Source organism: Salvelinus fontinalis, chromosome 14 (assembly GCF_029448725.1).
Source record: "Salvelinus fontinalis isolate EN_2023a chromosome 14, ASM2944872v1, whole genome shotgun sequence".
Taxonomy (NCBI): domain Eukaryota; kingdom Metazoa; phylum Chordata; class Actinopteri; order Salmoniformes; family Salmonidae; genus Salvelinus; species Salvelinus fontinalis.
Genome location: NC_074678.1, coordinates 35,061,104 through 35,074,121, shown reverse-complemented (window position 1 = coordinate 35,074,121; position 13,018 = coordinate 35,061,104). Strand labels below are relative to the sequence as shown.

Sequence of the window (13,018 nt, the reverse complement as noted above, 5' to 3'; positions counted from 1 at the left end):
CGGCCATCGCTCATCCATATATTTAGATGTACATATTCTTATTCACTCCTTTACACTTGTGTGTATAAGGTAGTTGTTGTGAAATTGTTAGATTACTTGTTAGATATTACTGCATGGTCGGAACGAGAAGCACAAGCATTTCGCTACACTCGCATTAACACCTGCTAACCATGTGTGTGTGACCAATTAAATGTGATTTGATTTTATTTAGCTCAGTGCTGCCCCCTCTTATTGAGTAACTCAAATTGAAGGCCGGCCAGGGGTACTGCAGGCTGCCATTAGCAACTAAATTATCCTTAGAACTTCTTCTATGTGTGATTTTTAAATAATCGTTTCAAGAACATACATCTGGTGTATTAGAAGCACTTATTGGTACCATGATTGTCTTCCAAACGTTTTATTTATTTACACAAAGATTGCCATCTTTCTATTCACTATAATGAGGAAACCTGTTTTCTGCTAACAATGCCTGCAGTACCCCGGCCGGCCTTCAACCTCCGTGCTTCAAATAAAATAAAATCACATTTTATTTGTCGCATGTGCCGAATACAACAGGTGTAGACCTTACCGTGAAATGCCTACTTACAAGCCCAACAATGCAGTTAAGAAAAATAAGAGTTAAGAAAATATTTACCAAAATAAAACAATAAAAGAGCAACAAAAAGCCATTCAAAGCACTTCATGACTACAGACATGAGCGCTATGAGCCGGTAGTCATTTAGGCAGATTACCTTGGTGTTCTTGGGCACAGGGACAATGGTGGTCTGCTTAAAACATGTAGGTATTACAGACTCTGTCAGGAACAGGTTGAAAATGTCAGTGAAGACACTTGAAGACACTTGCCAGATTACCAGGAGTATACGTCCTGGTAATCCAATTTGTAAGTCGCTCTGGATAAGAGCGTCTGCTAAATGACTTAAATGTAAATGTCAATGTAATCCGTCTGGCCCTACGGCCTTGTGAATGTTGACCTGTTTAAAGGTCTTACTCACATCGGCTACGGCGAGCGTGATCACACAGTCATCTTGAACATTAAGTCTTCTCATGCATGCTTTAGTGTTGTTTGCCTCGAAGCGTGCATACAGAGGGGGCAGTCATTCTCCCCTGGGCTAGAAGGAACATGTCCATTCACAGTATTTGCAATCGAGGGCACTGCTTTCATTTTTTAATATATATATTTTTTTAACAAATTAAAAAATATATAAAAATGTAGCTTGCAGCACCTGGTATTCCCAGGTGGGACCCTGCTTAACTACCGAGATCAGATGAGATCAGGCATGTTCAGGGTGGTATGACCACAAGCTTATTTGTTACCCCATTTTCTCCCCGAATTACGACATTGGCTCATCGCTGCAACTCCCCAATGGGCTCAGAAAAGGTTGAGTAATGCGTCCTCCAAAACATGACACGCCTGGCCGCACTACTTCTTAACACACTACCCACTAAAACTGGAAGTCAGCCACACCAATGTGTCGGAGGAAACACTGTTCGAATGACCACCAAAGTCAGCTTGCAGGCACCTAGCCCTGCCACAAGGAGTCGCTAGAGCGTGATGCGCCAATGAAAGCCCACCTGGCCAAACCCTCCCCTACCACGGACGGCACTGGGCCAATTGTGCGCCGTCTTATATGGCTCCCAGTCACGTTTGACTGTGACACAGCCTAGGATCGAACCACAGGCTGCTGCGCCACTCAGGATCTTGTTATCTGCTAACAATGCCTGCATTAACCCAGTCTGCCTTCAACTTCCGTGCATCAATGAGAGGGGGCAGTCGTTCTCCCCTGGGCTAGAGGGAACAACCCTCTATTTGTAATTGAGGGCACTGCCCTTCAAATAACAAGATCAACCCACTTCAGGACAAAAGCTATTTTTATAGATCTGTTGCAGTATTGTGACACGAGAACAGCTCATTAAAAACAAATCTCTTTTCCATCGAGTATCTCCACTAAATAGCCAATAATCCTCATATGTAGCCAAACAATGTTAGACAAGCTTGTAAATGTCAGTTTATAGATATGTTGCAGTATTGTGACACAAGAACAGCTCATTAAAAATGAATCTCTTTTCCATCGAGTATCTCCACTAAATAGCCAATAATCCTCATCTGTAGCCAATCAACGTTAGACACGCTTGTAAATGTCACGCTGTGCAGAGGACCACAAATATTAAGAGTGCGCATTGCAGCGCTGCTACTGGCTATAACATGGGGAGACGTTAATCAATTGACCACTATAATATAACCATTCAACCAATTAGCTGCATGACAAATGTTTAATGCAGGGGTGTCAAACACAGGGGGGTTCAATCCTGCCAGTGGGTGGTTTGAGTTAAACAATAGAATGCACATAGAAATGGGAGTTATATATCTGTCATTCTCATTGACAGCAAGTCTAAGAAGCCGTAGACCTGTTGTTCTATGTGTGCCATTTCTATGTTTACGTTTTTGTATCTTTTACTTTCAGTTTTGTACACCATCTTCAAAACAGCTGAAAATACAATATTTTTGGTTATGGAAAATATATTTCACAGTGGTTTAGATGGTACAATGATTCCCTACACAATGACTGCTTGTTTTAGTCACATAAACTGAAATTAGACAAACTATTACATATTTAGCAACCAGGAAATGGAGCGATTTCTGCATATTGCACCTTTAACCTATGGGGAGTGAACAAACTCAATATACTTTAAAATTACTAAAACCAAATCGAAACTGTGTAGAAATGATAATAGGACTACATTCAAACAGGAGCATCAAAAATTCCAAAAACAATGGGAAAGGGAGATACCTAGTCAGTTATACAACTGAATGTCTTCAACTGAAATGTGTCTTCTGCATCAGAGAGGTGTGGGGGGCTGCCTTAATCAACATTCAACTGCCTTGCTCAGGGGCAGAAGGACAGATGATTTTTACCTTTTCAACTAAGGGATTCAATCCAGCAACCTTTCGGTTACTGGCCCAACACTCGAACCACTAGGCTACCTGGATAGCTTTAGCTAATTTTAATGGCGAAGAAATATAAACATTTCCAGTGCGGCCCTTCGAACTTCGATGAAGACCGAATGCGGCCCTCTGCAAATTTAGCTTAATGGCTAATCTAACTCTTCAGATTTTGTTCATTATAAAATGACAAAATCAATTGAAGTACCAATTAAGTTAACTTTCCAGATATCAATAATTATCTGTTTCAGATCATTCTTTTTCAAAACATGGGTTAAAGGTGCAATATGCAGAAATTGCTCCACCATTTCCTGGTTGATAAAATAAAGAAAAATGTGCCTAATTTCAGTTTATGTGACAAAACAAGCAGTCATTGTGTAGAGAATCATTGTACCATCTAAACCACTGTGGAAAAAAATTCCATAACCAAAAATATTGTATTTTCAGCTGTTTGAAACTGGTGTACAAAATTGAAAGTAAAAGATGCAAAAACGTAACCGAAGAACAGGAAGTACACATAGAACAACAGATCTACAGCTTCTTACATTGACAGATCTATAACTCATATTTCTATGTACATTTGGTCAGGTCCCCAAAAAGTTACATATTGCAGCTTTAATACAATATGTCTAAGAAAACAGCCACATTCACATCCACTCAGCAGTGGCAATGTGAACTCCATATCCACATTACATTGTAAAAAAAAAACAACACATGCTCTGGTGACCGTATTTACAATGCTTATTGAAGCCCTGTGGCGCCTCTGCAATGGGGATCATATGTACCTCACAGCAGTATTAGTTGGACAGGTGGTGTTACTTACGACAGTTTTCTTCATCGCTGTTATCAGAGCAGTCGTCGTCATCGTCACATCTCCAGAGAGTAGGTACACACCTTCCGTTCTTGCATTGAAACTGACCCGTTTCACAATCCGTATCGGTATGAATCCCTGTAGACCGAAGAAGATAAAGACGTAAAGAAAACATTAAATCGTGTTCAATCTTTGATATTAATGTTGCATTGATCTACTGTTACAATAAAGGTTTAGAGAGTTCTGTTGATACAATGTTGAAACATAGGTTAAATGTTGGATACGAAGTGATGGTTAATTGACCCTGATACAGTAGATTGTTATTAGGCTACAACACTGTATGGGGAAAACAGAGTACTCTCTGCGATGAGCAAAACATCAATTGAGAACAGAAAGGGAAAGCAAGTTGAATTAAATTGGCACTTAAAAGCCTATACGGGAATTATTTAAATCTAATCGTTTCAAATTGGAATGCAAAACTACAACTGTTAGACTAACAGCCATAATTTGTTTCTGAATTTTATTGTAGCCTAACTTCTGAATGTTTTTGTTGTTGTGAATGTTGACAGCTGCCGTTCAACATAATGTAATGTAGGCTACAACAGCCTTATAAACCAACTCAAATTATAATGCTGACTGAATAAAAAATGTACAGTGAGCATGCCAGTGTATTGAATCAATTAGGAAATGATGGAACAACACTGCAACCTCTTCCATTCCACGTATCCCTAGGTTTTGTGAGTATGTGTATTGTGTCCCAAAGCTAGGTTACCTTCTCTTCCGTATGTCATTCAAGCACATGTTGGCTACCTCCCGCCTATTGTAATTTACTAGGCTCTCACGTCACCATAGACTGGTTTGATGATGTTGTGGAATATGTAACCAACAGCAGCGCATAGGATGTGCTATAAAATAGTATTTAGTGCAGGTAAACTTAAATCCACCTTTGTGATGACTATTGGTAATAGGAAGTGCATCTAGCCTATTCTACACTGGTTTCTTCAGTTCTGTCTGTAACGTCGCTTCCCCATTCGCAATGAAAAATATATCCCTCACCCATAATCAATGAGATTGAGAAAAATGCATTCTTACCTTGGGTGGAGTGGAGCTCCAATAGTAACACGTGTAAGAGCATTAGCTTCCCGACTTCTGTCCACATCTTTAAAAGAAGAGGTGATTCGTAGTTTTGTTCATAAAAAAAATACTGAACGAAGCAAACCACCTCTTCCCCTCGCTATGCAACGCTCACTCGCTCTGCCTTGGCTTGGCTGATCGGCTCGAGACTCCCTGCCTCAGTAGCAATTTGAATCAATGACGTTTATGGGAGGGATTGAGCCTGCGGTAATGTAGTGAAACTAAACACATGGAAACCATACCAGTCGATACAGCTGGCGAACTGACCTAGCATCTTCAAAGTACAGTATTAGGGTAGAAATAATTTCACAGAATATGTTCTCGATCTGTGTGTTTCCTGGAGATGATGGAGTCTTTTCCTATCCATCTATACTATTTGAGTAATAACCAGAATACTCGTTTTATTGAGCTGTGTGTGGCACTAGCCTACATTGATTATCTATCAGACAACTTGTGATCAATTCATATCAAACATATCTTACAACTACATAACGAAAGATATACAGTTTTTGTTTAGAATTTTAGAATCAAGAAAAATATTCCAACAGTTTACTTAAACACTTCAATTTTTATATTTCTAATTAATTAGACTGTGCAGATTGTATAATTTCTCTAAATCTCCATATCTATCAAAACGTGGGTTGATGTTTCCCTAGACACTGATGAACAGTAGGGATCAGCTTGGGGCTTGACGTGACATGAATTGGAGCAGAAGGGCAAGCCAAGAAGTTACACACAATCCCTATGGGGAGTCAGTCAGTGGCAAATCAACTGGAAGAAACACAGTTTATTGAGCAATTGTGGACTGACACATTTACAGTGAAACAGTAATGAATATGTGACTCACAACAAGAGGACTGCAGCCCAACATTGTCAACAACCAGACACTGTCTTGTTTGCACATTTTGACAGTCTATACCTGATGAGAATTGCCCTACAATATATGCATATTGGTAATGTGTGATTAGCTAGGTTTCCATCCAATTAGCTCCAGATTTGAATGTGAATACTCTAAAATCAGCATAAAGAAGATATGTTCATTTTTCCACCAGTGGTGTGTTTCTACCAAATGGACGTGTTGCTGATACAAAATCAGTGCATGATAACATAGTGCACACAAAATGTACTCGGACCAGAGGCGACCCGTCATTCAGGGCAGGTGGGGCAACAACAAAAAATCTGTTGTTGTTGCCTGTTTTGCATGTTATTTTGGCAATAATATGTGTCACATATCAGTTTGCAAATAACAAAGAGAGTTGCACACTCTATGTATAAACTCCCAATCATTTATTGGGTAAATTACCAACGTTTCGGCATCACTGTGCCTTCTTCAGGGTAATGTCATGAATGCTTCAACCAGGTTATGTAGACAAACCACTGACAATAGTGAGGGGTGTGTCATAATTATTAAGTTAATTACAATGAATTAAGTGAAACTGTTAAAAAACAATAGTTTATACCATATTTAATACATTAGGCTATTGTTATCATATGGAAACATAATTAAATAGTGTACATAACATTAGCATCAACATACATTATTGTTTGAATCAATATCACATACATATTCAACTGTTTCCTATTTCATAAACAACATGTGTTACATGTAATCTTTTGGTTCAACCATAATGCATATAAGCATCATCAACAGGGGGAACATATTGGGTGTACAATGATAAGCTGTAGAAATGAATATATCCATTCATAAGACTTGTTTATAAAAGAGAGACTTGTTCATAAGAAGGGCCTGAGATCAAAGTCAATATTCAGACCACTAGGGGTCAATGTTTTTAGATAAGATATCCAGTAAGCCTCCCTTTGTAGTAGTAGGATCTCCATGTTACCTCCTCTCCTAGAGCAACATGCTCAGTGCCTGTGTATTTGAGGGAAGAGATAGGATGGTTAGCTTCAACAAAGTCAGCTGCTACTGGATGAACAATGTTCTTCCACCTGATTGAGCTGCGGTGTTCTACTCTGCGTTGTTTTAATTGTCTTTCTGTTTGTCCTACGTGGGCTTTACCACATGAACAGGTGATGAGATAGATTACTCCCTTGGTCTTGCATGAGATGATAACTCTAACAGGGATGTTGACCTGTATGTGGGTGTCTGAAGAAGGATGTATTTATAGTGCTATTGCGCTGTGCGCATGAGCCACATTTGTAGTTCCAATTTGGAACGGGTGTCAAGAGTATCTGAGTGGGCTCAGGGGGCAGGTCAGATCTCACCAAGCTATCTCCAATATTGTGACCATGCTTATAGACCACCAGTGGGGGTTCCTTGAGGAGGTGTGCGATTTTGTTGTCTGATTGCAGAATATGCCAGTGCTTATTAGGATTGCTTTCATTTTCTCCGAACACTTGGTGTACCTGTGTACAGTTGCGTTGTTTTTCTTCTTTGGTTGAGTTTTTAGTAATTCCTCTCTTTGTTTTTGAGATATTTTCATCATTGCAGCATCAAGAGTTTTGTCCTTGTAGCCTCTCATTTTGAATGTATCTGTCATTTTCATAGCATTGCTGTCAAAACCTGTCTGGTGGCCACAGATTCGTTTAACCCTGCATAACTGGCTGTATGGTAGACCATTCTTGAGGGGAAGGGGGATGCATAATATCCGCACATAGCAGGGTATTGCAGTCTGTTGGCTCTGTGTATAAGTCTGTGTGTAATGCATCATTCTCATTGATGATTTATGAGACCAGGTAGTTTATTTTTCTCTCGTCAGTCTGCATGGTGAATTTGAGGTATTCAGAGCTCTCGTTTAGTGGAGTTTGGATTTTATTTAGTTCCTAATGACTTCCTTCCCAGAGCACAAAGACATCATCTATGTATCTCTTCCATAGGAGGATTTTAGAAAGTAGGAGGTGTTTCTCTGTTTTGTACAGTAGCGCTTCCTCAAATTGTCCCACATACAGGTTTGAATAGTTGGGGGAAAAGGGGGAGCCCATGTCTACACCCCAAATTTGAAGGAAAAAGTCTGACTCAAAGACAAAGTAGTTATTGGATAATACAAATTCAGTAAGTTGTAAGATGCGATCATTGAATGGACAAGTCTCTCTGCTGTAGGAAGTGTTGCAGCGCCTGCAAGCCTCCAGTGTGTGGGATGGTAGTGTACAAGCTCTCCACGTCAAAAGTGGCCAGCAGGGTGCCCTCTGGTATCCTTCCTATGCACTCTATCAATGAAATCATGTGACTAGTGTCTTTGACATAAGATGGGAGATTCTCAACCATAGGTTTAATGTGTTTTTAATTTTTTATTTAACTAGGCTGATCTACAAACGAAGAAATGTTGGGGACGTAACAGAGTCATTTGCTGCTACAATGGGTCTACCTGTGGGAGGAGACACGTGTTTATGTAATTTAGTGACTGTATAAAAAGTTTATATCTTAGGAAATTTCACACATAGAAATTCACATAATTTTGGGGTGATTTGTCCTGATTCCAAACAGCTTTCCACTGTAGATGCGATATTATGCTGGAATTCTAGGGTAGGGTCATAATTCAGTTTGCAATAGCCGTTAGATAGTTGTAGGCGACATTCATTTGCAAAGTTACATTTCTTTTGTATACAAATTCCTCCTCCTTTGTGACACATATTAATGCCAAAATAACATATTAATAACATATTATTGCCAAAACACAACAGATGTTTTTTGTTGCCCCACCTGCCCTGAATGACTTTCTCATCCTGATCTGTTTCACCTGTCTTTGTGCTTTGTGTACAATGTTTTTTTCTGAGGTCTTGGCTGATTTCTTTAGATTTTCCCATGATGTCAAGCAAAGAGGCACTGAGTTTGAAGGTAGGCCTTGAAATACATCCACAGGTACCACTCCAATTCGCTCAAATTATGTCAATTAGCCTATCAGAAGCTTCTAAAGCTGTTACACCAGCTCTGTCAGGAGGAATGGGCCAGAATTCACCCAACTTATTGTGGGAAGCTTGTGGAAGGCTATGCAAATTGTTTGACCCAAGTTAAACTATTTAAAGGCAATGCTACCAAATACTAATTGAGTGTATCTAAACTTCTGATCCACTGGGAATGTGATGAAAGAAATAAAAGCTGGAATAAATCATTCTCTCTACTATTATTCTGACATTTCACATTCTTAAAATTAAGTGGTGATCCTAACTGACCTAAGACAGTGAATTTTTTGTAGGATTAAATGTCAGGAATTGTGAAAAACTGAGTTTAAATGTACTTGGCTAAGGTATATGTAAACTCCGACTTCAACTGTATAGAGTATTGGAGGATTCCAAATTTAAACCAAAAGCCACCTCATAGGTCTCCTGGTGGTGGCCGGCACAGATATCGAACCTGCATCTATAGCAACTCATTTTGCACTGCTGGAGCCCCCATCCACTCCGGAGCCCACATTCACAAAGTATGCAAATACAGAGAGGTGTTGGTAAAGGTATATTGTCCTGCTAATAATGGGCTATTATAATACTGTACAAGGTGTCCTGGTCAGGATAACCAAAACATTTCTTTATTAAAAACTATCAGAAAGAATGTTGGTACTTATTTATTTTGATCCAAAGCCATGAATGAGTAAGCCACTCAGCTTTATGTAGGTGCCGCTATTTGACTATCATCAATTTGATAATACATAACGATATATTGGAGGTTATGTCATTTTCAAAAAAGAAGAGAGCGATTGTAATCTGAATAAAGGCCAAAATAATATTTGGAAAGGCCAAAATATGCATTTCTGTTTTTAGAGGGAGAGGGATTGGCTGGGCCAATTGTGCGTCGCCCATGAAGGCCAAAATATAGCCCTGCTAATAGCCATAATGGCGCTGTACAACCGTTTGTTTGAAAGAGTATTTTCCAGTAAGCAGCAATTTGTTTAGCTTCATTAGACAACTTTGTCCAATATTTCTGTAATTCAGTGATATTTATTCCCATAGTAATTCGTTATGGATCCATAACTAAATAAACATAAGCTCTCAACTTTTAAAGGAGGAACCACTGTATTCATCTGTAGCCTAATAAACTGCATGTCGTAGTGGGAGGACCACACACCATATCATCGCGTAATTAAAAGTTTACTTCGATGTGATAGTTATTATATCTATAATTGAACATAAAGGCGTTTCCAGCGCTATTTCTTGCGTGATACATTTTTACAGACACAAAAAGATTCCATGTCAAACAAACAAATTATCTGTCAGCATGTACCAAAACATTGAGGGACTGCCTGACTGACTGTCTGACTGACTGACTGTCTGACTGGTTGAGGGACTGCCTGACTAACTGACCTGTCTGACTGACTGGCTGACTGGCTGACTGCCTGACTGGTTGAGGGACTGTCTGACTGACTGAGTGACTGCTGACTGACTGGCTGACCTGACTGACTAACTGGCTGACCTGTCTGACTGACCTGCTGACTAACTGACTGTCTGACTGACTGTCTGACTGACTGCCTGACTGCCTGACTGTCTGACTGTCTGACTGACCTGTCTGACTGACTGCCTGACTGACTGTCTGACTGACTGTCTGACTGACTGCCTGACTGTCTGACTGTCTGACTGACTGTCTGACCTGTCTGACTGACCTGTCTGACTGACTGCCTGACTGACTGTCTGACTGACTGTCTGACTGACTGCCTGACTGTCTGACTGTCTGACTGACTGTCTGACCTGTCTGACTGACCTGTCTGACTGACTGCCTGACTGACTGTCTGACTGACTGTCTGACACTCCCAGGGACCTCCAGACCTGCAGGACGGCTATTTCCCTACTCTCCCAGGTTCTATCAGATCTGACTGACTGACTGACTGACTGTCTGTCTGTCTGACTGACTGTCTGACTGTCTGACTGGCTGACACTCCCAGGGACCTCCAGACCTGCAGGACGGCTATTTCCCTACTCTCCCAGGTTCTATCAGATCTGACTCACTTTACTGTTGGTCTCGCTTGGCTCAAGACGAATGGTTAGGTCTATCCAGAGACAACCGGCCGGTGGTCAGCACATTCTCCATCTCTACAGGGGAAGAGAAGGAGAGGGTTGAGCGGAGCAGAGGAGACGCCGCCAAAATCGTGACCCAAAACCAGAAGAGATGTCTCGTCGATACTTGGCCACGCGCCCACAGCCCATAGCGGAGATGAATGGGATTTGAACATCAGTGCATCAAATGGAATGGCAGAGGAAGGCAAGGGCTGTTGCATTAGAGCACCGTCTGCACACACACAGCTGGAGCTGTCAAAACTATACAGTTTCAAACAAACCAACCAGGAGCCAGCTGCATAAATCGCAAGGTGAAAACAACCCTGGCAAAACTTATAAACAAAACCCAAAGAATCAAATTTCTGCAGCACTGGAGTGTGCCATGGGCATACTTCAATATGGTTGCAAGAAGATCACTCCACCTCGAGCTCCAAATGGTGTATGAGTTCAGATAAAAACTCTTCCTACTCATGAGAAGGGGACATCTCCCTCTCTCGCTCTCTCTCTAACAGTAAACACTACACTCAACAAAGTTCCCCCAAAATAAAGACATTTGAAATGTCATGTGCAAATAAACATAAATATGGGTTGTATTTACAATGGTGTTTGGTCTTCACTGGTTGCCCTTTTCTTGTGGCATCAGGTCACACATCTTGCTGCTGTGTAGGCACACAGTGGTATTTCACCCAGTAGATATGGGAGTTTAGCAAAATTGGGTTTGTTTTCAAATGATTTGTGGATCTGTCGAATACGAGGGAAATATGTGTCTCTAATATGGTCATACATATGGTAGGAGGTTAGGAAGTGCAGCTCAGTTTCCACCTCATTTTGTGGGCAGTGTGCACATAGCCTGTCTTCTCTTGAGAGCCAGGTCTGCCTACGACGGCCTTTCTCAATAGTAAGGCTATGCTCACTGAGTCTGTACGTAGTTTGGGTCAGTCACAGTAGTCAGGTATTCTGCCACTGTGTACTCTCTGTTCAGGGCCAAATTGCATTCCAGTTTGCTCTGTTTTTTTTGTTAATTCTTTCCAGTGTGTCAAGTAATTCTCTTTTTGTTTTCTCGTGATTTGGTTGGGTCTAATTGTGTTGCTGTCCTGGGGCTCTGTGGGATATGTTTGCGTTTGTGAACAGAGCCCCAGGACCAGCTTGCTTAGAGGGCTCTTCTTCAGGTTGACCTCTCTGTAGGTGATGGCTTTGTTATGGAAGGTTTGGGAATCGCTTCCTTTTAGGTGGTTGTAGAATTTAAGGTCTCTTTTCTGGATTTTGATAATGAGCGGGTATCAGCCTAATTCTGCTCTGCATGCATTATTTGGTGTTTTACATTGTACACGGAGGATATTTTTGCAGAATTTTGGATGCAGTCTCAATTTGGTGTGTCCCATTTTGTGAATTCTTGATTGGTGAGCGGACCCCAGACCTCAAAACCATAAAGGGAAATGGGTTCTATAACTGATTCAAGTATTTTTTGCCAGATCTTAATTGGTACGTCAAATTCTATATTCCTTTTCATGGCATAAAAGGCCCTTCTTGCCTTGTCTCTCAGATCGTCCACAGCTTTGTGGAAGTTACCTGTGGCGCTGATGTTTAGGCCGAGGTATGTATAGTTTTTTGTGTGCTCTAGGGCAATGGTGTCTAGTTGGAATTTGTATTTGTGGTCCTGGCAACTGGACCTTTTTTGGAACACCATTATTTTTGTCTTACTGAGATTTACTGTCAGGGCCCTCCTTGGTTGGGGACAGAAGCTCCAGATCATCAGCAAACAGTAGAAGCAAACAGTGCTTCTACACCTGCATTCTAGCTGTTTGGGGTTTTAGGCTGGGTCTCTGTACAGCACTTCGAGACATTAGCTGATGTACGAAGGGCTATATAAAATAAACTTGATTGATTGATTGATTGATTGATTGATAGACATTTTACTTCAGATTCTAGTAGGTTGAGGCCGGGTGTTGCAGACTGTTCTAGTGCCCTCACCAATTGTTGATATATATGTTGACGAGGGTGGGGCTTAAGCTACATCCATGTCTCACCCATTGGCCCTGTGTAAAGAAACGTGTGTTTATTGCCAATTTTAACCACACACTTGTTGTTTGTGTACATGGATTTTATAATGTTGTATGTTTTTTCCCCAACACCACTTTCCATCAATTTGTAAAGCAGACCCTCAGGCCAATTGAGTCAAAAAGTTTTTT

The 13,018-nt window shown here is 40.8% G+C and overlaps 1 protein-coding gene across 7 annotated transcripts in view; it reads right to left on the bottom strand.

Moving 5' to 3' along the window:
- LOC129810734 (low-density lipoprotein receptor-related protein 8-like) overlaps positions 1-5,065 on the bottom strand; it is a 358,998-nt gene extending 353,933 nt beyond the window's left edge. For 4 of the 7 annotated variants that reach the window (XM_055861534.1, XM_055861533.1, XM_055861535.1 and 1 more), the window contains exons 1-2: positions 4,845-5,064; positions 3,765-3,890 (exon numbers count right to left, since the gene is read on the bottom strand). In XM_055861534.1, coding sequence (XP_055717509.1) covers positions 3,765-3,890; positions 4,845-4,911 — 193 coding nt within the window. In that variant the 5' untranslated portion in view covers positions 4,912-5,064. Of the gene's footprint in view, positions 1-3,764; positions 3,891-4,844 lie in introns of all 7 variants that reach the window. The other 3 variants (XR_008752777.1, XM_055861532.1, XM_055861536.1) reach the window with 1 other exon arrangement.
- Between the last annotated feature and the right edge of the window lie 7,953 nt (positions 5,066-13,018).